This window comes from Symsagittifera roscoffensis, chromosome 5 (genome assembly GCF_963678635.1).
Source record: "Symsagittifera roscoffensis chromosome 5, txSymRosc1.1, whole genome shotgun sequence".
Taxonomy (NCBI): domain Eukaryota; kingdom Metazoa; phylum Xenacoelomorpha; order Acoela; family Convolutidae; genus Symsagittifera; species Symsagittifera roscoffensis.
Genome location: NC_087066.1, coordinates 40,179,567 through 40,204,319, shown reverse-complemented (window position 1 = coordinate 40,204,319; position 24,753 = coordinate 40,179,567). Strand labels below are relative to the sequence as shown.

The following is a 24,753-nucleotide window of genomic DNA, read 5'->3' as shown; positions in this document are numbered from 1 at the left end:
AAAAAATTGCATGTAGTTCTTAACCATGGGCACAACAGCGGTTCGCCGTGATGAGCTGTTCAGCTCGTATGTTGGTCCTATCACTCGTGGATAAATGATCTTAAAAAAAAAAAGATTTTTTAGTATTTTCCCGAAAAAGCAAATAAGTTTGTTGAAATTGCACAAAAAAGCGGCAAATAAATTTTAAAAGGCCTAAAGTTGTAGCAGAACTAAATTTGCAAGCTCATCAATTTTTGGCTAATTTAGTCCGAAAAACGAAAAAAAAATTTCTTCACGGATACGGTTTTTTTAATTTTTTTTTTGAATCTCAATCTTAAAGTTCTAAGATAGTATTTTTTTCACAAAAGTAAAAGAAGCTACAACTTTCTGGCCATCGACCAAATTGATATTCCGAGCTCTCCAAAAAAGTTAAAAGGACCCTGTTTTGACCAAAGTTTTGACTTAAACTTTTGAAAAAAAGAGGGCCTAAAAGGAATTTTGTGGTCACAATTTGGAAAATTTTGACCAAAAAATTGCGTATTCAAACTTGTATTATTGGCGCCGGAGGCGCGTTTAGAAGTTCAGTTGGCCAAAAATAGAGGTCATAAGCAATGTGCCAAAAGGGGGACCCTTGAAGTTAATCAGGGCTGCCGATTCCCTGAGGTGGAAGGGGGCGTCCCCCCTCTTAAATTCATTGCTGACTAGGTGGTAAAAAAACTCATCCTTTCACAACCAATTAAAGTCAAAAGGAGATAAATTCAGCATCTGCTGATATTTAGATCAATTTGCCTGCCTAAATTAATTGTTTTGATAAAGCTTTCGAAAACAGTATTTTTTCACGCATTTGCTATGCACTAAAAAATGTACTTTTCACGAATTTATTACCCCTTGTGTTAACCAAATTGCCATTTTTCAAACTCCAGAACCTCACAAAAAAAGTTCACAGGTGACAAATCTGTTGGACTATAAAAAAATTGTTTAGAAAACCTTTGAAGTTTGTTAAAGGTCTAAATAAAAAAGTACCTCAAGCATAAAGGATCTTTCATATTCTTCGATTGTTGAAAAAAATCGACAACTAAAAACTGATGTTTCACCTGTGTGACATTTTTGTCTAGTAATGGGGGTTGGAAGATTGCCAATCGACCAGCTTTAAATAATTGTTCGACTTTCGATGAAAAAGGAATATTTAGCTTGGTGTGGTTTTTTATTCAGTCAATTTTCGCCGATCGAAATAATAGTTTTTATACCCCATTAAAGGTATCGACTTCTTGAATTCAAATGTAAAAAAAATGTTTTTCCTCCAATAATTTTTTGTAGAGTTCTGAGAGTTTGAAAATGGTCAATTTGGCCGTGCTCTGGAATAAATTATGCGCGTTTTGAAGATTTTATTCATAATACTGAAAACGTAACGTGAGTTAGTTAAGGGTGGAGAATTAACCCTCACAAAAAACCGTTCCAAATTGAATTGAGGTTAATTAATTGGTCGTATTAATTTTATACGACTCAAATTTGATATTTGATATTGTCTAAAAATTATAGTTTTTCGATATTTTCCCCCAAACTATTCAATATGGATTAAAGGACAGTCAGAACATTCAGGGCTTTGACCTGATATACGAGCAGTCTTGTTGTTCCGACTTTCGATACGATAGTAACGGAATCTTTGTGCTCGGTGTGGGTTTTTTTTCTTCAGACAAATTTCGACTTTTTAACTAGAAATTTTTGACGGAAGTTTTTTATATCATTCGAAAGGTATTGTTGTCCTGAGCTTAAATTTGAAAAGATATTTCACCTGTGATCATTTTTCGTAAAGTTATGGGGGTTTAAAGATTGCCATTTTGGCCAATTTGGGACAATTAACGCGCGATATATTTCGAGCTATTAACGCATAAACGAGATTTAATCCGTCTTAGAAATCGTTCCAAATTGGTTCAGGGAAACTTGGTGCATAGATATTTGTGTCCAAGACATTTGTGTCCTTGACAAAACAGTCCGAAATGATAAAATTGTACCAGACATTTATGTCCCAGACAAAATTGTCCGAAATTGTTTTGCGAAATTAATTTCTTTGATTTGACCTTGTGATCTTTAATGCTTTGTTCTTTTGAGGTTGTTTGATCGTTCTTTAAGTAGATTTTATGCGTACCAATTAACCAAAGAACAGTCAAAGTGAGACAAAACTTTCAAAAAAATTGTGAAATTTAAAAGCGCATTTGGCCGAGTGATGAAGTCATAAGTCTTAAGGTCAAAAGGTTTGAAGTTCAAATCTCGGGCTCGACAAAAAACTGTCGTAATTTAGTCAATATTTGAAATTAAAAAACCCAAAAATGGGTAAAATAGGGCAAAATTGAAATGGGTTGACTTGATTAAGCCAAAAGGGAAGAGCATGGGAAAAGCTTGATTACATTGATCTTTTTGCCGTTTTCAAATCGGGTATAGCTCAATTTTGAAATTTTCTGGAAAAAAGTTCAACTTAGAAAAATTTATTGAAAATTATTGCTTCGCAATATCAACTTTGGAAAATAAATTGACTTTAAATTATACTTTGATGTTGCTGCTGCACCCTTTTAGGAAACTCAGAAGGACCTTTTTGCATTTTGGACTGTTTTTACCGGGACATGAATGTCTGGGACACAAATGTCCTGACACGGGGAAGCTTATATGTCATGATTGATTTGTTAATAGGAGCAAAATTTATCACTTAGTACTTATTATGACGTGTGGGGGGGATGATTTAAAAAAAATCAAATTTTAGAAAAAAAAACTTCTTTTTTTATTACATTTAATTTTTTTATGTTATTACTGCTCCATAAAACTTAAAAAGCAGTCGGAACAATCAGGGCTTCGCCCTGATACGAGCCGTCTTGTTTGTTTTGAAATTTCATTATTGGAGTTACCGCATATTGAAAATGGCGACTTATTCCATCTAATTAAAGTAATAACATGACCTGAGGCAAGAAAATTGATCCAAATAATGTGTTAGTGTACTGAGAATTTATCAGTTTTTAAACAAAAGTATGTGCATGTTTTTTTAGAATTTAGTGTTTCTTTTTGTCATAAACTATATTTTCAACAATTTAGGGCAGCTTTGTTTATACTTTTAAAGTTTGAAATTAAAAGTGTGACATGGTGCGAGAATTACAATGCGCTGACTATTTTCAAATTTTCGTCCAACGAGCGATCTTGGTTAATTTTTGTTAGTCGCAACGGTCGTGCACTTTTTTTGGGTTACTTCTTCTGCTGACACTTCTCATTGGTCGGCAGAAAGCGGAAACAAAAACAAAATTTTGGCATAAAACTTTCTTATGCTGAACCGTTGAATTATAGTTCCTTATAGGGGTGGAAGTTCCTTACTAGGTTCGAGGGGGGGGGGGAGTTAAAGGTTACAAAATATGCGTAATTAATCATTATTAAAAACCTGGCTGTCGAATGGGAAGTGTCTGGCATCCATTTCGCACCAGGAGTTGTAGATGGAGGGGGGCATCCAGGCCACCCGTCCCTCCTTATCTACCAGCATCTTCACCGGATAGGTCGGCTCATACTGCCCGTCTATGTTGTTCAGCAGCACAATGTCCCCATGCCACACATCCGAAGCAGGAACCCGCACCTACATACAAATACACTGTGCTTTATAAGAAATTGCAAAAAGTTGGAACAGACAAAAATAAAGAAAAAGAGCAAACGACCTAATTTTTACATGTAACAGCTAAGTTTTCAGCATTTTACGTCTCAGGTCGCCTAAAAAGTCATAAAGGGCAAATTTTTGATGTCAATCGAATAGTTGCTCTCTGTTTTCGATTCTGTTGTTGGTAAAAATGATAGTTAATACCAAATTATCGGTAAAATTGTGCTCAAATGTTTACGTGCTCAAATTAATGAAAAATTGGTTTCAGGCCTCAAAATCAGCAGTTGTTGTTTCATTAACTTCATTCAAGTTCGTTGACTTGAGAATAAGTGGTTTGGCACGGAGCCGCATTCCAGATTGGCCAAAAAATTGTTCCCGGAAGCCAAAATACTAGTGAAACATGTTGGGTGTGCCTGATCAATAATTTCGGGGCAATGAGAATTCGGTTGCAAAAAACTAGTTACGGGGGCAATCATTGTCCGTGTCATGTCATTATTTGATTAATTTTCGGCTTTATGTGATCGAAGCAACTTTTCGGCTATCCGAGAAAGCGGTTCTGTGGGTACTCACAAGAAAAATTGCCAATAATGTTGACATGGTATTCATATTGTTCGTTTAGAAATCAGTCGGTCGACCTTGATGCGTTCGGAATGAAAACTAGTCGACCTTTTCAAAAAAAAAATCGAAAATTTTGTCGACCTTTTTTTAGGTCGACCAAATTGATTTTCCGAGCTCTGCCAAAGCACCAAAAAGACCCTGTTTTGGCCAGATTGTCTGTGCCGCAGGCAATGTTTTGAAAAAACAGGTCAAAAAGACGTTTTAGGCTTTTTTGGAAAATGTTGACTAAAAAATCGCGTTTTTTCGGCGCGCGCTCCCCCCTCAAAATTAGTATCTATTGGCGACAAATGCGCCTTTAAAAAACTTTAAGGTCAGTCAGCCAAAAATGAATATCTCAAAATAGTACAAAGAGGGGACCCTTTGGGTCGGCAGGGGGTCGAATCCCTAAGAGAAAAAGCGTTCGCCAAACCCCCCCCCCCGCCCCCTAAATCCGCCCCTCTTTCATAGCAAACTCCTGAATAGTAAGTTTAAAATAATTTTGCTTTTAAAAACTTTCGTCTAAATTGTTTGCGATTTTTTGTTTTCAAATCAAAGAGAAAAACGACTTACAAAACGGAGGCAGTTGGTCTAGTGGAAGTGATGGAGGCAAACATGTGATTGATTGATCATGAGAATCATGTTGCTAAAGAATTTATAAAGCTACCAATTTTGGCTAGTGAGCAGGTAAAAGATGAATTTTTGACGAAAATCAAAACAGTCAAAACGCAATACTTCGGGCTCAAGAATGATATTCGGGCAAAAACTGATGCCTGACTCAGCGTTCAATGCAAGATATTCTCATGATGTAACATCGAAAACCCTATATTTTTCAAAAAATACTTGGACATCAATTTCATTTGTGATCGGATTAAAGCGTGTCTTGTTTTTGCTGGCGATGATAAAGAATGTTTACTTACCAATTTTGCAATGTCATTTGTTTTGACGACATGGATGAAAATGAGTGCAAAATCAAACTGAGAGGAAAATCACATTTACCTAACAACAGTTACTCTATGTTTCGGAGAGGCTTCCTAAGTGCGAAGCAAAAATTAGGTCGACTACTTACAGCACCGACATGATCATTTCTACAAACACTTGAATTGTGTATGTGTACTAGTCAAAAAATATGGGGCATTTGTTCGCGTGCGTTTCAAGGATGGACAGGTTGTGGTCAAGGAGTCAGGTTGTGGTTAAGTGACCGGCTAAGGCCGAAACGAGGATACTTTTATTAAACTCGAAGAGCACTAAATAGCTCTGATCTTCCAATTTTTCTATTTCAAGGATTCCTTGGCAATCAAACTGATTAATTTTTTTGTGAACACTCATATAATGAACTAGCTGATAACTTCAAAAAATGTTTAGGATTAGATTAAAACTCACATTTTTTTGGGTTTTTATTTTTTTCATGATTCTCCAGAAGCGCAGTGAGAAAAATGTCGAAGTGCAAATCATGGATGGGAAATTTGATTGTGAATTTCTATATTATCAAAATAGGAGCATCAAAACAGTCAAAACGGAATACTTCGGGCTCAAGAATGATATTTGGGCAAACACTGATGCCTGACTCAGCGTTCAATGCAAGATATTCTCATGATGTAACATCGAATCCCCTATATTTTTCAAAAAATACTTGGACATCAATTTCATTTGTGATCGGATTAAAGCGTGTCTTGTTTTTGCTGGCGATGATAAAGAATGTTTACTTACCAATTTTGCAATGTCATTCGTTTTGACGACATGGATGGAAATGAGTGCAAAATCAAACTGAGAGGAAAATCACATTTACCTAACAACAGTTACTCTATGTTTCGGAGAGGCTTCCTAAGTGCGAAGCAAAAATTAGGTCGACTGCTTACAGCACCGACATGATCATTTCTACAAACACTTGAATTGTGTATGTGTACTAGTCAAAAAATATGGGGCATTTGTTCGCGTGCGTTTCAAGGATGGACTGGTTTCCCTCGAGGGTCAAACATTTAATCGGAAAAGTGCTGCATTAAAAGTTTGTGCTAGGTCTCGGGACCTGGATGCTAATGAGAAATTAACGCTGAAACTGAACGTGAAGGGTGGTAAGGAGATTGAACTGTTGAATCATAACCTAACTTAAAACTGACCATTTGTTTTGAATGAAAAAAGCAGGTAGTAAACTTGATTGCGCAATCAATCGGAAAAAAACTAAGTGTTTTCTGAAAAATTTGTTTTGCAGGGCATGTATCGTTTTCTTGTTGAACATACTGTTTTTTCTGTTTTTTGAAAACTACTACTGAAACAGTGAAAGACGTTTTTGAACGATATTTAACTCAACAGTTTTTCCTGTGATTTCGCGGGCTGTTTTCAGTTCGCGAGCTGTTTTGAGATTGATTGTGAGTTCGCAACCCGCTAATGACCAAAACAGGATTTCACTTAAAACTTAAATATTAAACAACAGAAATTGAGTCCTCTCTGTGAGTTCGAGAGTAGTGTCGAGTCAGTTTGTGTGGTTAAGTGACCGGCTAAGGCCGAAACCAGGATACTTTTATTAAACTCGAAGAGCACTAAATAGCTTTGATCTTCCAATTTTTCTAAATCAAGGATTGCTTGGCAATCAAACTGATTAATTTTTTTTGTGAACTCTGATATAATGAACTAGCTGATAACTTCAAGAAAAAATTTTAGAATTAGATTAAAACTCACATTTTTTTGGGTTTTTATTTTTTTTCATGATTCTCCAGAAGCGCAGTGAGAAAAATGTCAAGGCCGATAAAAACATTAAGGGTATTCAGAAATTGAACTGGACAACATGTCGAAGTGCAAATCATGGCTGGGAAATTTGAGGCTATATTTTACTAGGGGGATATAATGGGAAAGACCCGAAAAGACCCCCACACACAAGCATCAATTTTATGGTCTCACGAGTAATTTTACAAGGTTAATTATGAAGACCAAATGTGTTTGTCATAGCTTAATTTATCTGCATGCCAATTTTCATGACAATCGGAGAATTTGAACATTAGTTTTAATTATAAAAAATTGCAGGTGGGGGGAAAAGGAGAAAGAGCCAAATTACCGAAGTGTCCATAGGGAACTAAATATGCTTAATGAGTCTTTTTAGCAGAAGAAAAAAATCTTTCTATCTAATTCAGCAATGAGAAGTCAAAAATAGACAACATATGTTTTTTTCAAAGTACCTCAAACCACCAAACAAGCAGGATGTCTTAAGTGCCTTGAAATCGACAAAGTTTGAAATTAGTTTCAATTTGGATAGTCTAAAAAGTTGATTCCTAAAAAACTGAATGATATATAGTACTCACTCTTAACAAAAATGATCAGAAACGTTTTGACGGACTGAAAGGTTTTTCTCAATTGATTGAAAACATTAAAAAGTGTTTCATTGTATAAGGAAGAAAGAGTTTCAGGACAAACGAAGTATTGGTCCGACGAAGTTTTGGTCCTATTCACTACTACCCATTGTTAAAAAACTGTAAGAAAGCTCAGGCACAATATGATTTTCACAGTTAATTAGTAATGATTCAGTAATCTCTTTTAGACTAAAAGAAGGCGTTTGAAGTAGTAGATCTTTATATTTTGCCTTCGAAGTGTAATGCATATGGCCTGAAAGTACATATGCTGGAAATAAATAAACCTTATCTCAGTAACAACAAACAGTATTCACGCGCAATCTGTTTTTAGTCAGTAATCACGCGCAATCTGATTTCAGATAAATTTTTTTGGCGTCTCACAGAGCTCAGTTCTTAATCAAATTAACAATCAAATCTTTATTAACAAAACAACAACTCAATTAAAAATTTGATATATAATTTTACTTGCTGATGATGCTATAATAAAAAGATCACTGAGAAAAAACGTTAAATGGAGAACGTCAAAACAAAAAACTTTGAATACAATCAACTGAAATCTATTTTTATAACAACAAGCTTACCTTAAACGCCGATAAAATAACGGCAATTTAAATTTTTTTAAAAAAACAAATAGGGCATAGTGTTCCGACCAGTCTTAGAAAACTAGAACGAAATTATTTTTTCAAATTAGTGCCGTTTTTTGGCCTGATGTGATAGAGGAATGAGCTGAAAAAAATAGAGCTTAGATATTTTGGTCAGCCCTTGTAGAAGATAAAAATTGGAAAATTGTGAAGACAAATAAAAAGTAAAACAAAAAAAATTTAAAAAGAATACTTTTTCGTAATTTTTAAGATCTTTTCCCAAAAGTTTTGAATTTTTGATTGCTAAGAAAAAGCTTAAAATTTCAAAACTAATCTAAGTTAATAAACTAAAATTTTAAGGTTAAATTAAGTACAAATAAGCTAATGTAGGCTTGCTCACTGGATCGAAAATGAACAAAAAAAATCAAACATTTCCAACCGGTTTTTTTTCAAAACTGCGAATTTTTTTTTAAATTTTTTAAATTGTTTCAAATCACTGCTGAAAGGGCTAAAATATCACTCAGCCTAGCCCAAAGTTTTTTTTTGCTGTAGCTGATTTCGCCTGGAAAACAAAAAAAAAACTAAAACACACCCAAGTACAAAGTTCCTCCCCAACAAGAGAAATCTAATAGAATATTCGCAACTCAACTTGAACGAAATTGTAATTCAAGTTTTTAAAAAACAATTTACCTTGAACTCCACAGAGCATGTAAAGTTATTTGACAAAAACTGATCCAGGACTGATCCTGAACAAAACTAAAGTTACTTGAAAAGCAGGAAAAATGCTGAACTGTGTTATACACTACCATTCAAATTTGTAAAGCAATTGCAATTTATTTCAAAGCAAATAACTTCAACTACACTTTTTTGAAAAACTACAACACAAATAACGAAGAACCTACTAGAAAGCAAATCATTATTTTTCCCAATGGTTCGCAGTTTTCTGTTCTTGTTTTGTTATCTTCAATTTTATTTTGATACAATCGTTGTTTTTTCCAAATTATTCAGTTAGAATCATTTTATAAATTTGATTGAAATTGCAACTGAGACATGGATCTCCATTCATGTAGAGAAAAAGTTAACTCATTTTTACTCTCAGAGAAGTTGCTCTTAGAAAAAACACCTTTGAAGCCATTGCTCTCAGAAAAAAACCTTTTGAGTTCATTCAAAGATCCAAAATTTTAAAACTTCAGTTTCACTTCATTCATAGCAGACACATGAGCAGTAAATTTGAAACAATTTTGATTAGAAAAACTTTTGCCACGTTGTTTGAGATTTTATAATTTTTCATCAAAATAACAAACCGCTTACGAAACTGAGTAGTTGGTGCAGTGGAAGTGATGGAGGCAAACAGCAGGGTTGTGAGTAAAGCTCTAATGTGATTCAACGTGATAACCATGTTGTTAGAGAAGTTGTAAATTTACAAATTCTGGCTAGTGGGCAGGCAAAAAAAAACAATTTTTAGCAAAAATGCTAGCAGTCAAAACGAAAAACTCTGGGCAAACACTGATACCTATCTCAGCTGAGATTGATAGTGAGTTCGCAACCAGCGACCGACCAAAACTGAATTTCACTTAGAACTTAATCTTTACACTACAGAAATTGCGTCCTGTCTGTTAGTTCGAGGGCAGTGTCGAGTCAGGTTGTGTTTACGCGACCGGCTAAGACCGATACGAGGATACTTTCAGTAGATTTGTTCTTCAAAAGTAGCTTTGTTCTTCAAACTTTCCTATTCGAAGGGTTGCTTGGCAATTAAATTGATTAAGTTTTTTTGTGAACACTCACATGATCAACTAGCTGTTAAATTCAAGAAACTGTTTTACAAATAGATTAAAACTCATAATTTTTTTGGGTGTTTTTCATAATACTTCAAAAGCGCAGTGAGAAAATTGTTGAAGCCCATAAAATTGTTAAAGGTATTAAGAAATTGAAATGGAAAAAGTCAAAAGCAAAACATGGCAAAGATTTTTGATTGCAATTTTTTATATTATCAAAATAAGGACAAGATAGTAACATATTCTCTATTGATTGATTGAAATCTTGCAATTTTTTTTTTGCAGAAACGAAGGATGCGGAGCTGCTGGCATTTAGTTCGGAAATAGAAATAAGCAAGACAGTAATGGGTTAAATTGTTTATAATAATTTGCATTTTGCAACATGAACAACATATGAAATTTTGAAATATCAATTTTTGATCACTTTGCAATGAGATTAGCGAGTGTGATAAGTTACAGCAGTAATGAGGAAATTACGACAAAAAACATTGCATCATTTGCTGAAACTTGAAAAACATCAAGTTGAAACAAAAAAAGTAACGAATAAAAAGACAGTTTTGATAACACTGATAATCAGAGCCGGCTCTTTTCCAGTCCCCCCATTAAAATACCGAGTTTGTGTTTGTTTTACGAGTTATTACGGCTAAATGTGGGATGTTGCGCTGTAAAGTATGAAAAATAAATTTGTTCAGAATTGTCAATTTGTTCACCACGCCAAATTTCATTGCATTATGACAACGTTAAATACACTTTTCAAAATTGAAATTGAAAGGGGGAACTGGAAAAGAGCCTGAGAGCCTTAAAAAATACTTTGAAAAAATTGAAAATTTTCTGGTCCAAAACGTAAGGCATTGTTGCCAAAAAAAAACTCATTTAAACAGATAAAATTAACTCAAAAGTCCGTGCAAATATGTAAAAAGGTTGATAAATATCAAAAGGAAAATACTGAACAAAACCAAAAAACGAAAAATTAGAATTTTACATAATTATCAATTGGGAACTAAACATGTTTAATGAGTCGTAAAAAAATCTTTCTATCTCTTTCAGCAATGAGAGATCGAAAGAAGACACGATATTTTTTTCGATATACCTCAAACAACCAAACAAGCAGGAGGCCCTAAGTGCCTTGAAATCGACAAAGTTTGAAATAAGTTTCATTTTGGATAGTCTAAAAAGTTAATTCTTAAAAAACTGAATGGTCTGTAGTACTCATGCTTACCAAAAATGTTGATAAACGTTTTGACTGACTGAAGTGTTTTTCTAAATTGATTGAAAATATTATGAGTATTTCATTGTATAAAGAAGAAAGACGTTCTGGAATAACAAAATATTCGAATATTTCTCGGCTACAGTTTTATTTGCTGATGATTCTATAAAAGTAAGACCCCTGAGAAAAAGCGTTATTTGGGAAACGTCAAAAGAAAACTTTGTATACAATCAACTGAAATCTGACTTTATGATAGCAAGCTTATCTTAAACGCCGATAAAATTACGGCAATATGTTTTAGAAAAGAAACAAGCAGGGCACAATGTTCCGACCAGTCTTAAAAAATTAGAACAAAATTACCCCTTCAAACAATTGACGATTTTTTTGGCCTGGTGTGATAAAAGTATCTGAGCAGAAAAAAAGAGCCCAATCATTTTCGTCAGCGATTGTAAAAAAAATCCTGGAAAATAAAATTTGCAGACAAATAACAAGAAAAACTCCAAAAACTATTCTAATTTGAAGAAAATTAAAATTTTAAGATTAATTTAAGCTTAATAAGCTTATGAGGCCTGCTCACTGACTGGAAAATTGACGAAAAATCAAACGTTCAGACTGCTTTTTCTCAACACTAGAATCACTAGAATCAATATGATATATCACTCAACCCAGTCGGATGATTATTTGTGGTAGCGGATTTTGCGCGGAGAACAAAAACAATGAAACACACCCAAATACAAACTTCTTCCCCATTTTTAATGGTCGGAAACATAACAGAAACCTAACAAAATACTTGAAAATCGAATTCAACGAGAATGTAATTGAAGCTTAAAAATTTTTTCTTTACCTCGGACTGATCCTGGACAAAAAATTTAACTTCGCAGAGCATTTGAAGTTGTTTGATAAAAACTGATCCAGGAATGATCCTGTACAAAAAAAATTATTTGATGAAAAACTTTTGCGGTAGGCATCGAAAACGTTGTGAACAATTCTCAGGTAAGAAACTCTAAACAGTTTTGCAAATATAAAAGAAAAAGTCAGTTAATGGAGCCACCTATTCAAGACCGCAGGTGACAATAGCTGCGTATAAGATCTCCAGATACGATTCTTTCAAAGCAGGAAAAATGCTGAACTGAGTTTATAATTTACCATCCAAATCATATAATTGTTAAAGCAACTGCAACTTATTTCGAAGAAAATGGCTTCAACCACACTTTTTTAGACAGCTGCAACATAAACAACGAAGAACTTAAAAGAAACCAAATCTTTTTTCTTCCCTAATGTTCCCAATTTTTGTTTTTGTTCTGCTATCTTCCGCTTTATTTTGATACACCCGATTTTTTAGCGAACTATTTAAATCCAAATTTAGTTGAAATTGGTAATGAGGTATTGTTCTCCATTCAAGCAGAGAAATTGTTAACTCATTTTTACTCTCAGAGACACCAGAAATTGGATCGTTAGATCTGATGGTGATCTCCAAGGCAATTGAAAGCTTACTAAAGTGTCGTTTCATTAATCTTTGAATATTTTCTGCCTGAAAAAAAAACAGTTTTTTAAATTTTTAATACTTTTTTATTTTTTGGCATAACATAATACCCGGGGCTATTTTTTCATTTTAGGAGAGTTTGCTGATCATTTTAGGAGAGTTGATTTGGAGGGGGTTTTGTTGAGATTGTCGCATGGTCCGCAAGTTCATCAATGCTCTGAACACTCACCTCTCTGGAAGAGAGTGCTGGGTCTCGGAACACTCCAGTCTGGTTCCAGGCCAGTCTGCTGTCACTCCACACCTGGTTCGGCCACACACTCGTCTTCATAATCTGACTTTTCCCGTTCAAGTTCACGATTTGAGCCACCTAACATGTAACCAACGAATCCAGTCCAATCTGTAAATTTACCATTAATTTTAGCTCATTGTTTTCCTTATCGCGAGGCGACAATTCATAAGAGGCGACAATTCGTAAGAGGCGACAATTCATAAGAGGCGACGATTCGTATAAGAGACGACGATTGTAAGAGGCAACGAGTCGTAAGAGACGACGAGTCGTAAGAGACGATGATTCGTAACAGGCGACGGGCTATGATTGGTTAGAGGCGATAAAAAACTCTTGGATCTCAATTGGCTATGAGTTTTGCACACTCGACACCACACAAATGCAGCAAATGTTTGCGACCGGAGTAAAGCCTAGCCAAAAACAAGCCTGTACCGATTAGATCCGCAGTAAAGCTATCGAGCACAGCAAAATGAGAAAATGCTTAAACTCGGTTTTATGAGGTTCTCAAAAACAATCAAAACAGTCGAAGTTTTGTTACGACTTTCGAAGAAAATGACGGAAAACTTGTGCTCGGGTGGTTTTTCCCCAGACAAATTTCGAATTTTTAGCTAGCACTTTTTGATGTTTTTTCTTATACCATTCGAAAAGTAGTGTTTTTTTGAGCTCAAAATTATGAAGATCATTCAGCTGTGATTGTTTTTATGTAAAACTATGGGCGTTTAAAAATTGCAAACTTGGCCAACTTGGGACAATTAACGCCCGATACATTATGTGCTATAACGAGTAACCGAAGATTTAATCCGTTCTAGAAAATGGTTAAAAATTGAAATTGAGGCATGCTTTTTTGTCTATTAATTACTCTGCTATATGCGAAACAAAAGTCGCTTTGTTCTTTACATAGCGTGGGGGGTTTTCAAAAAACATCAAAAACAACTTTTGAAAATTTTTCTTTTTTCTTAAATTTCATCAAACATTTTATTTTAGAATAGTCCATAGGAATGAAATCGCAGCGGAAACATTCAGGGTTTCGCACTGATACGAACAGTCTTGTTATTTTTCCGCAACATTTTGCTGTTAAGTTTCTAAGGTGTTTAATTAAATATATTTCTTGTCAACTTCAGCTTTTACGACTTTTACGTCTGCGTTACGAGTTATCGCTCAACACTACGAATACCAACAGTCAACCGTTACAAATAGTCATCTAAAAAAATGTTCGTCCAAGTTTTGTTTCGATTTTCAAAGAAAGAGGAATATATTCGCCCGGGGTGACTTTTTTATTGAGACCAATTTTAGTAAAGTTGACTGCGTATGGTCTTTGATCCGGAAATCTTGTGATTGCCAAGCGAGTATGCTAGCACTTCACCGTAGTGCTGCATTGCTAATGGAAAAATACTTTGATATTTAGTTTCACTGCGGGAATTATTTATGAGTCGGAATTTATGCGCACTCATAATGGTTCCAAATTGAATTGAGGCAAGCTAATTGACGTATTAATTTCATAAATGACACAAAATTTAAAAATTTTCTTTTTATCAGCTTAAAATTTTCATTGTGTCAATATTGCATATATCAAAAACGATTCAAGACAAATAAATGGGCGGTGGGAATATTCAGGGTTCAGTCCTGATTCGAGCAAACTTTTTATCATATATACAGACTTTCAAAGCTGAAAAAAATCTAGAATTTTTTCTAATTATAACAGTATCACGTGATAAAATCAGGCCATTCGAAAGGTAAATGAACAAAAATGATTGTATCTGTTGATTTTCTGACTGACTGGTTTTTACATCAGTAGATTATTGTTTTCTTTGAAATTTTTTTACGAAAAATCCATCTTTTAAAACTATTCCCCACACGCTTTGTAAAGTTCGGAGTGATAAATTTCAGAAAAAGCACAGAAATAAAAGGACAAAAAAACATGCCTGAGTTTCATTAGAACCAATTCTAATACAGATTAAGCGTCCGCCTACGGGTTAATAGTTTGAAGTATATCGCGCGTTAATCATCCCTTTAAGTCTCCATATTTTTACGGAAAAAGATCGTATAAGAGACGACGATTGTAAGAGGCAACGAGTCGTAAGAGACGACGAGTCATAAGAGACGACGATTCGTAACAGGCGACGGTTCGTAAACGGACTATGATTGGTTAGAGGCGATAAAAAACTCTTGGATCTCAATTGGCTATGAGTTTTGCACACTCGACACCACACAAATGCAGCAAATTTTTGCGACCGGAGTGAAGCCTATCCAAAAACAAGCCTGTACCGATTAGATCCGCAGTAAAGCTATCGAGCACGGCAAAATGAGAAATTGCTTGAAATTGATTTTATGAGATTCTCAAAAACAATCAAAACAGTCGAAGTATTGTTACGGCTTCTGAAGAAAATGATGGAAAACTTGTGCTCGGGTAGTTTTTCCCCAAACAAACTTTTAGCTAGCAATTTTTGAAAATTTTTCTCAAACCATTCGGAAAGTAGTGTTGTTTTGAGCTCAAAATTATGAAGATCATTCAGCTGTGATTGTTCTTATGTAAAATTATGGGCGTTTAAAAATTGCAAACTTGGCCAACTTGGGACAATTAACGCCCGATACATTATGAGCTATAACGAGTAACCGGAGATTTAATCCGTTCTAGAAATTGTTAAAAATTGAATTGAGGCATGCTTTTTTGTCTATTTATTACTCTGCTATATGCGAAACAAAAGTAAGTCGCTTTACATAGCGTGGGGGGATTTCAAAAAACATCAGAAACAAATTTTGATTTTTTTTTTAATTTCATCAAACATTGTACTTAAGAATAGTCCATAAGAATGAAATTGCAGCGGAAACATTCAAGGTTTCGCACTGATACAAACAGTTTTGTTATTTTTCCGCAACATTTTGCTGTTAAGTTTCTAAGGTGTTCAATTATATATATTTTTTGTCAACTCCAGCTTTTACGACTTTTACGTCTGCGTTACTAGTTATCGCTCAACACTACGAATACCAACAGTCAACCGTTACAAATAGTCATCCAAAAAAAATTTCGTCCAAGTTTCGTTTCGATTTTCAAAGACAGAGGAATATATTCGCCCGGGGTGACTTTTTTATTCAGACCAATTTTAGAAAAGTTGACTGCGTATGGTCTTTGATCCGGAAATCTTGTGATTGCCAAGCGAGTATGCTTGTACTTCACCGAAGTGCTGCATTGCTAATCGAATAATACTTTGATATTTTTTTTCACTGCGGGAATTATTTATGAGTCGGAATTTATGCGCACTCATAATGGTTGCAAATTGAATTGAGGCAAGCTAATTGACGTATTAATTTCATAAACGACTCAAAATTTAAATTTTTTCTTTTTATCAGCTCAAAGTTTTCAGTTTGTCATTATTGCATACATCAAAAACGATTCGAGACAAATTAATGGGCGGTGGGAATATTCAGGGTTCAGCCCTGATTCGAGCGAACTTGTTATCATATATGCAGACTTTCAAAGCTGAAAAAAATCTAGATTTTTTAAATTATGACAGTACCACGCGATAAAATCATGCCATTCGAAAGGTAAATGAACAAAAATGATTGTATCTGTTGATTTTACGTCAGTAGATTATTGTTTGCTTTGAAATTTTTTTTTTTTAAATCCATCTTTTAAAACTATTCCCCACACGCTTTGTAAAGTGCGGAGTGATAAATTTCATAAAATGCACAGAAATAAATGGACCAAAAAACATGCCTGTGTTTCATTGGAACCAAATCTAATACGAATTAAGCGTCCGCCTACGGGTTAATAGTTTGAAGTATATCGCGCGTTAATCATCCCAAATTGGCTATCTTTAAGTCTCCCTATTTTTACGGAAAAAGATCACGGGTGAAATTCGAACTCAGCCTGTTTTGGTTTATATAAACACAAGACTGCTCGTATACAGGTTGAAGCCCTAAATGTTCTTCCGACTGTCCTTTTAGTCATTACGAATAGTTTTTGTTAACAGAAAGTATTGAAAAACTATAAAATTGGGCCATCACCAAATATTAAAATTGAGCCATACGAATTTATTGAGACCGATTAGCTAGCCTCAACTCAATTTGCAACGATTTTATAGCGCGAAATAATTCGCCACAAAAAACGTTTGTTACGCTCTCAGCATTCAGAAAAAAAATTTCAAAGCGTGCATAGTTTAGTCCAGAAGATGATCAATTTGGCAATTTTCAAACCCCCAGAAATTTGCATTTTAATTTGGATAAAAACCTTCTTAATTTGAAATTTGAGTCTAAATTTTCAATGGGTTTTAAAAAAAACTTTATTTTTACTTTTTCGATTGCCAAAAATTGCCAAATAAAAAAAATCACACCTAACATATTTATTATTCTTCGATAGTCAGATTCAAAACCTGTCAAAAACTTCTTTCAGATATAAAAATGAAGTTTTCTGGAGGAAAAAAAATCCGAGCCTAACAGTTTTGTTACTTTTCATTAGAAAAAAAGACGGAAAAAAGCAGAAAGCGTTGAAACCTTTTTACTCGCGATAAAAAAATGATTGATTTGAATTCGATCAAAGAGCGCATTAGTAAAAACATCGCCTGGTTATGAAATTGAGCAGCGCAGTTTTGCCGACTTTTTATGGAACTGTTCCGATCATTGAAAATGGGGGTGAATTTCGTATACATGTGTGTATTTTGTATTTCCCTGCAAAATCATGTACCACAAATAAATATAATTCTTCGATAGTCAGATTCAAAACCCGTCAAAAACTTCTTTCAGATATAAAAATGAAGTTTTCTGGAGGAAAAAAATCCGAGCCTAACAGTTTTGTTACTTTTCATTAAAAAAAACGGAAAAAAGCAGAAAGCGTTGAAATCTTTTTGCTCGCGATAAAAAAAATGATTGCTTTGAATTCGATCAAAGAGCGCATTAGTAAAAACATCGCCTGGTTATGAAATTGAGCAGCGCAGTTTTACCGACTTTTTATGGAACTGTTCCGACCATTGAAAATGGGAGTGAACTTCGTATACATGTGTGTAATTAGTCGTGATTTGGACTTCCTTATAAAATTTTCAAAAAAAACAGCGGTGTTGAGAGAAATCGCTTTGCGAAGCTTTTGATATTTTGTCTATTTTCAAGCGAGTAAAGCGATCGATTAACCCTCGTTATGTATAAAAATTAATAATTGAGGCTAAAAATTGATAATTTTACTTAATAAATTATAGTTTTGAAATGATTTATATAGCGCTTTTCTTGCAAAAAAAAATTTGAGTTTTTTAGTGCAAAAAAAATTAAATTAAAAAAAAATTGAAAACAATTTTTTATTTTTTTGATTATTTATTATCATGAAGAGAATTGTAGTCGTTCATGTCTAGCTCATTAATTTTCTACGCGTTAGCGATTTTTAAAACCCCAGAATTTTGCATTTTATATTGGAAAAGAATTCTACTAAATTTGAAATTTGAGTCAAAAACTTCAATGAGCTTTAAAAAAACTTTATTTTTATTTTTTCGATCGCCAATAATTGACTAATAAAAAAATCACACCTAGCATAATTAATTTTCTTTGATAGACGGATTCAAAATTCGTCAAAAAATTTCAGATATAAAGATGACGTTTTTCGGGAGGAAAAAAAACAACTCCGAGCAAAACTATTTTGTTACATTTTCAAAAAAAAAGACGGAAAAAAAAGCAGAAAGGGTTGAAATCTTTTTGCTCGCGATAAATAAAAATGATTGCTTTAAATTCGATCCAAGAGCGCCTTAGCAAAAACATCACCTTATAACGTTGAGCAGCGCAGTTTTGCCATCTTTTTATGTAGTTGTTCCGACCATTGAAAATGGGGAGGAAATTTGTATACTTGTGTGTTTTTTTTTGATTTTCGCGCAAAATCAGGTACCACAAATAATTATCGGGATGGGTAGAAAAATATAACAAAGTAAAATCCTCTCAGTCGTGATTCGGAAGTCATTATAGAATTTTCAAAAAAAAAACAGCGCCGTCGAGAGAAATCGCTGTGATGTTTCTCATATTTCGTCTATTTTAAAGCGAGTAAAGCGATCGATTAACGTTCGTTATGTAAAAAATTACTAATTAAGGCTAAAAATTGATAAATTTACTGAATAAATTGGAGTTTGGATGCTTTATATAGCGCTTCTCTTGCAAAAAAAATGAGATTTTTAGTGCAAAAAAAATTTAAATTAAAAAAAATTTTGAAAACATTTTCTTTTCATTTTTTTGTTTATTTATTATTTTGAATAGATTGTAGTCGTTATGCCTAGCTCACTAGTTTTCTACGCGTTTATATAGCTCTTTCATCACAGGACCTAAAAGAAAAAAAACTATCTTGAAAAAAAATTCTGAGAATGTGGTCGAAACATTCTGTGCTAATTGCACAGCAACCGGCTATCCTTATTGTTCTCATTTGTTAATGTTCTGACGTTTGATGAAAATGCAAAATACTTATATTTCGTGTCATTTTCTTTGTCACCGTTATTTGCTTTGTTTTAAACGAACGCAAATAACGCGCGATATTTTTGGTGTCTTTGAACACCGTGTAAATAACGCGCGATATATTGCGTTGTCTTACCATTGGGTTCTTGAAAAGTTGCGTTCTTGTAAAACGCGTTCTTTTACCACGCCTTTTAGTCGGCCTCAGAGTGCAGTCGAATTATTCAGGGCTTTGCCCTGATGTACGAGAATTCTTGTTGGACTAATAACAAAATGCTTTTGAAACAATAAAACCGTTTGTGCTTAGTGATTATTTGGGAAAAGAAACAAAAAAACTCAGGTCGAGAAGTTTAAAAAAATTTTTGGCAGAGAAGATCGGATTATAGATAGAACATTTTGCTACTTTCTTCTTGGTTTTTTCTGGTCAAAAATCATAAAAAATCACCTGAAAAAATAAGTCGAGCTTAGCTTACAATGATGAGAATATAGATTTAATCTAATAAAAAAACGTATTTTTTTGGCGAGTCGCGTGTATATGATTTACTTTGATTTACAAAAAGTTAGTTCTAATATTTTCAATCATTGACCGTGTGTCTGTGATACCTAACTTTGTGTGAAATAAAAACAAACCTTGGAAAAAAATTGAGCTTTTTGTTGAAAAAAAAATTGCAAAAAAAGACAATTTTGGGTACATACAACCAAACGCTTTTCTTTAAAAAATGGTCTACGGGTACGCAATTGCTTTCTGTTAAGGTTTTCTTGCATGAAAAATGAAAAACCTTGAAAACGGTTTCTTCCCCAATCAACAAAACTAGCCTTAAAAAGTATGCGGTTACTAATCGAGTTAGGCGAACTGAGCTCACGGAATAGAGTTATGCCAAGTGAGCTTACGAATAGAGTCAGGTCAAGTGAACTCACGGAATAGAGGTAGGCCGAGTGAGATTACGATAAGGAGTTAGGCCAAGTGAGCTTACAATGAGACGTTAGGTCAAGTGAGCTTACATATAATGTTAGGCTGATGTGCACCACTTCACTCTGTGTCTGAACGGGTCTGGACCATCTATTGTAGTCTGTAAACATGGTCTCAATCAGCTTCCGCTCCTGGTCCGGACTGTCCACATCATACCCTCCAACGGCTATACTCACATCCGAGCGAAGAGACTGTTCCTCTGAGTCGTAACTTACAACATGGGCAATTTCAGTGAGTAATACAATAAATTGAACAAGGAGAGAGGCTTTATGTTCACGCCGATTGATTTTCATAGCTGCTTTTTTCGTATTTTAGAAGAGTGTTTGTTGTTTTTAGGATTTTTGGCTATTGTTTTCCTCTGAAAAACCTGTCAAAGAAATCGGTCTTGAGTCGGTACATTTTTGATGGCAACTTTCAAAATACCGAAACGGGACAAAACGCATGAAAATTTTTTTTTTTCAAAAAAAAATATATTTTGCAGTAATATAAGTGCAGGATAACTCAAAACTTGCTCTCAACGTGGCAATAAAAGAGCTAATCTATGAACCGACTTCGTGGTATAAGTAAATCCAAGACTATCAGAAATTCACATACCCAACAAATTTCAATTGAGCCCCCGTCCAGAAATTCAATGTGATCCACGCTGTTTTACAAATCCTTCCTTAATCCCCCATATAGCAGTTTTATCTCTCCATTCCAACGAACCGTTGTTCTTTTTATGCCAATGAATACATATATATTTCAGCTTAGTTTTTAACACTCCAGAAATTTACTTTAACAATCATGCAGTATGGTTATAAATAAAAACACATGAGCGTGCTCCACTTTGTACGGCGAGTAAGTTTTTGACACTCAACATGAAACCCACGCCAAAAATATAATTTCTGGGTGCAAAGTTTCAATGCGTAAATACGTTTTATGTAACAATCATGCAGTATGGTTATAATTAAAAACACATGAGCGCGCTCCACTTTGTACGGCGAATAAGTTTTTGACACTCAGCATGAAATCCACGCCAAAAAATATAATTTCTGGGTGCAAATTTTCAATGCGTAAATACGTTTTATGTAACAATCATGCAGTATGGTTATAAATAAAAACACATGAGCGTGCTCCACTTTGTACGGCGAGTAAGTTTTTGACACTCAACCTGAAACCCACGCCAAAAATATAATTTCTGGGTGCAAAGTTTCAATGCGTAAATACGTTTTATGTAACAATCATGCAGTATGGTTATAAATAAAAACACATGAGCGTGCTCCACTTTGTACGGCGAATAAGTTTTTGACACTCAACATGAAATCCACGCCAAAAATATAATTTCTTGGTGCAAATTTTCAATGGGTAAATACGTAAGATAATGCAATCATCTCTAAGCAGCCAATCGGACGTGACTACACCCAGGGGCGGATGTAGGAGTTTCTCGAGGGGGTGGGGGGCGAATTTTCTTTTGAGATCAGCCAAATTGTCTTGGCGCGTAAGCGGAAGCGGAGATTTAATCCGTAATAAAAATTGTTTCAAATTGGATTGAGCCATGCTTTTTGGTCTACTTTGCTATATGCGAAACAAAAGACGCTTTGTTCCATACATAGCGTGTAGGAGTTTTCAAAAAAAACATCAAAAATAACTTTTGAAAATTTTCAGTTTTTTTGAAAGTTTCATCAACCATTTTGTTTTCCAATACTCCAAAGAAGTGAAAACGCAGTCGGAAAATTCAAAATCCCCAGACGCTATTTTTGCAATGTGATATAGAGCCGACATCAAAACAAATTGAAACAGTTTCTAAGACGAAGTAAATCTCCGCTCATGCGTTAATAGCGCGAAATACATCGCCCGTTAAATGTCGCAAGTTGGCTAAATTGGCAATCTTTAAACCTACAATACTTTACAAAAAATGATACAAATGAAAAATGTGTTTTTTAAATTTGATCCCAAGTCTACAATACTTTTTGAATGGTATTAAAAAAAACCGTCAAAAATGGTTAGTTAAAAAATCGACATTTGCCTGGAGAAAAAACCACCTGATCACAAATAGTCAGTCATTTTCTTCGAAAATAGTCGCCCCAACAAGTTTGCCCATATACATTGAAAAATATCGGAAAATTGTTTTTGCTGCAAATCCCCGTCAACACGCTATAACAAGTACCAAATAAAAAGTTTCTCGTTCAATAACATGTTATTTGGGCGAAATAGCTCAACAATTTCGTATTATTTTAAGAGCTTGGCTCAACAATTTTGAATAGTTTTTGAGCAAGTTCAACTTGCTGATTACGCTATGCATCAAAAGAAAACTGGTAACAAAAATCAGGAAACTTTTTTGTAAAACATTTTGAATCCCCCGCAATCCTTTCGAACCCTTGCAAACTTTCTCAAATTTTATTAAAAGAAGAGTTGGATTACAAATGAAGTGTGTTTTCAATTCTAGAGATCAGCTCACCAGTTTCAGAGTGTAAGCAAAACACCATCGAAGCAGTTGATAAGTTTCAGGGTTAAAACAAAAAACCATCAAAAGAGCTAGATAAAAATCAAAGATTTTTCTTCGAGACAAAATTTCAAACTATGCTGTTGTGAGAGAAATTTTTTTTCCTTTTTTTTATTTTTAAATTTTAACTTGTTGCTCTAAATATTTAGATGTATCTGTTTTTGAATAATTTTATTAGGCACTTCAACGCTTAGTTTAAGTTTTAACTACCAAACGAGAAACTGGCTCAAATTTTGAACAAATAATCTCTTTTTCTGTAAATGATTTTTAAACTTTTTTTCTTATGTTTTTTCTATGGAATTGAACCCGCTCAAACTGAATTGAAGCAAGTTATTTGATCTATTTAGACTAGACGCAAAAAAACATCGATTGGTGATTTACATGGCGAATTTAACTAAGAACTTCATCAGTTTTTGAACATCAAATATTTAATTAATTGAGTTTTAAATAGAGTCAAGCATTTCAGGTTATCTCACTTGATACAAACAGCCTTGTAAGTTTTCTCTTTAGGTTTCCTTAAAACTTTTGTTTTTTTATCGGAAACTTTAAACCAAAAATATGTCGATTTACTGGACCGATTGTTTAGAATTAGAATGCTCCTCACACGCTTTTTGTAAAACTGAGCTAGCATTTAATATTGTGGAAAGCAAACTAGAAAAACTTTACCAATTTTAATATAGAATTTAGTTAAAAAGGTAGATTTCTTTATTTTTTTTCTTACATTTTTTTTTGTAAATTTCAATTTCTTTTCTGTTTGGCTTTGTTTGGGTTTATTGTTACGCAAACTCTTTAAGAAACGAATAGTGTAAGAAAAAAAATGTTTTGGTAAATCAAATTGAAACAAGACTGCTCGTATCAAGGCGAAGCCCTGAATGTTCTGACTGCCTTTTAAGGTCTATGGAGCACTAATGACATGAAAAATTTAAATGTAAATAATAAAATTAATTTTTTTTTTAGAATTTGGAATTTTTTGTAAAAACATCCCCCCACACGCCATATTAAGTAAAGAGTGATAAAATTTGCTCCTATTAACAAATCAATTGTGGCATATAAACTTCCTTGAACCAATTTGGAACGATTTCAAAGACGGATTAAATCTCCGCTCACGCGTTAATAGCGCGAAATATATCGCTCGTTAATTGTCCCAAATTTGGCTAAAATGTCAAAAATGGCAATTTTAAACCCACATAATTTTTTGAAAACTAATCACAGGTGAAATATCTTTTCAAATTTAAGCTCAAGACAACAATAGCTTTCGAATGATAAAAGAAAAATTCAGTCAAAAATGGCTAGTCAAAAAGTCGAAATTTGTCTGAAGAAAAAAACCCACTCCGTGCACAAATATTTCGTTACTTTTGTTTTAAAAATCGGAACAATAACTGTTTTTATGAAATATTTTTCTGCTTCCATTAGAATTTTGTTTATTTCAAATACTCCGAATAGATTCAAGAGATGACATGTTTTAACTTTGCAAAAAGTGCCTAGCAATTTACCATAAAAAACTGAAATTTAGCTTTAACTGCTATACGAATACGTAGCAAAAAATCAGGCCGTCGTGCGCAAAAGGTTTGAGATGGAATGCTTCACTTAAATACTGAGCAAAAACTTCTCATTGAGTTTCTTTTTTCAATTTTTATTCAAGTTTTTTTTTTGTGTAGACGAACTCCACACCCTTTAAGAATCAATAAAAAATCTATTGGTTTTGCCGTGATAATATATATTTGTAGTAAATTGTCATAGAGAGAAAATGCGCCGATCTTTATGAATTCAAAGCTCTTAAAAATAGTAACAAGGATAAAAATAATAGAGAAAGATTTTTAAATAAAAGCACTTTTTCCAAGTAGGAGCAATTAATTAATCTCGAGCGAATATTATCTCTGTTTAGGCAATAAATAGTCCTCGCTGATTTTAAGGTTGGCAAACAATTTTTTCTTAAGATTTTTTCATCAAAATGACTTTTTGCAGAACTGACTCTATTGATTTTTTCGCTGAGCTGAGTATAAATTATTTCAAAATTCA

The 24,753-nt window shown here is 33.9% G+C and overlaps 1 protein-coding gene across 1 annotated transcript in view; it reads right to left on the bottom strand.

Moving 5' to 3' along the window:
- Positions 1-20,918, bottom strand: part of LOC134846729 (neuronal acetylcholine receptor subunit beta-2-like) — a 33,159-nt gene extending 12,241 nt beyond the window's left edge. The window contains exons 1-3 of the mRNA XM_063864115.1: positions 20,285-20,918; positions 12,815-12,952; positions 3,398-3,586 (exon numbers count right to left, since the gene is read on the bottom strand). Coding sequence (XP_063720185.1) covers positions 3,398-3,586; positions 12,815-12,952; positions 20,285-20,545 — 588 coding nt within the window. The 5' untranslated portion in view covers positions 20,546-20,918. The remainder of the gene's footprint in view (positions 1-3,397; positions 3,587-12,814; positions 12,953-20,284) is intronic.
- Positions 20,919-24,753: the final 3,835 nt, after the last annotated feature.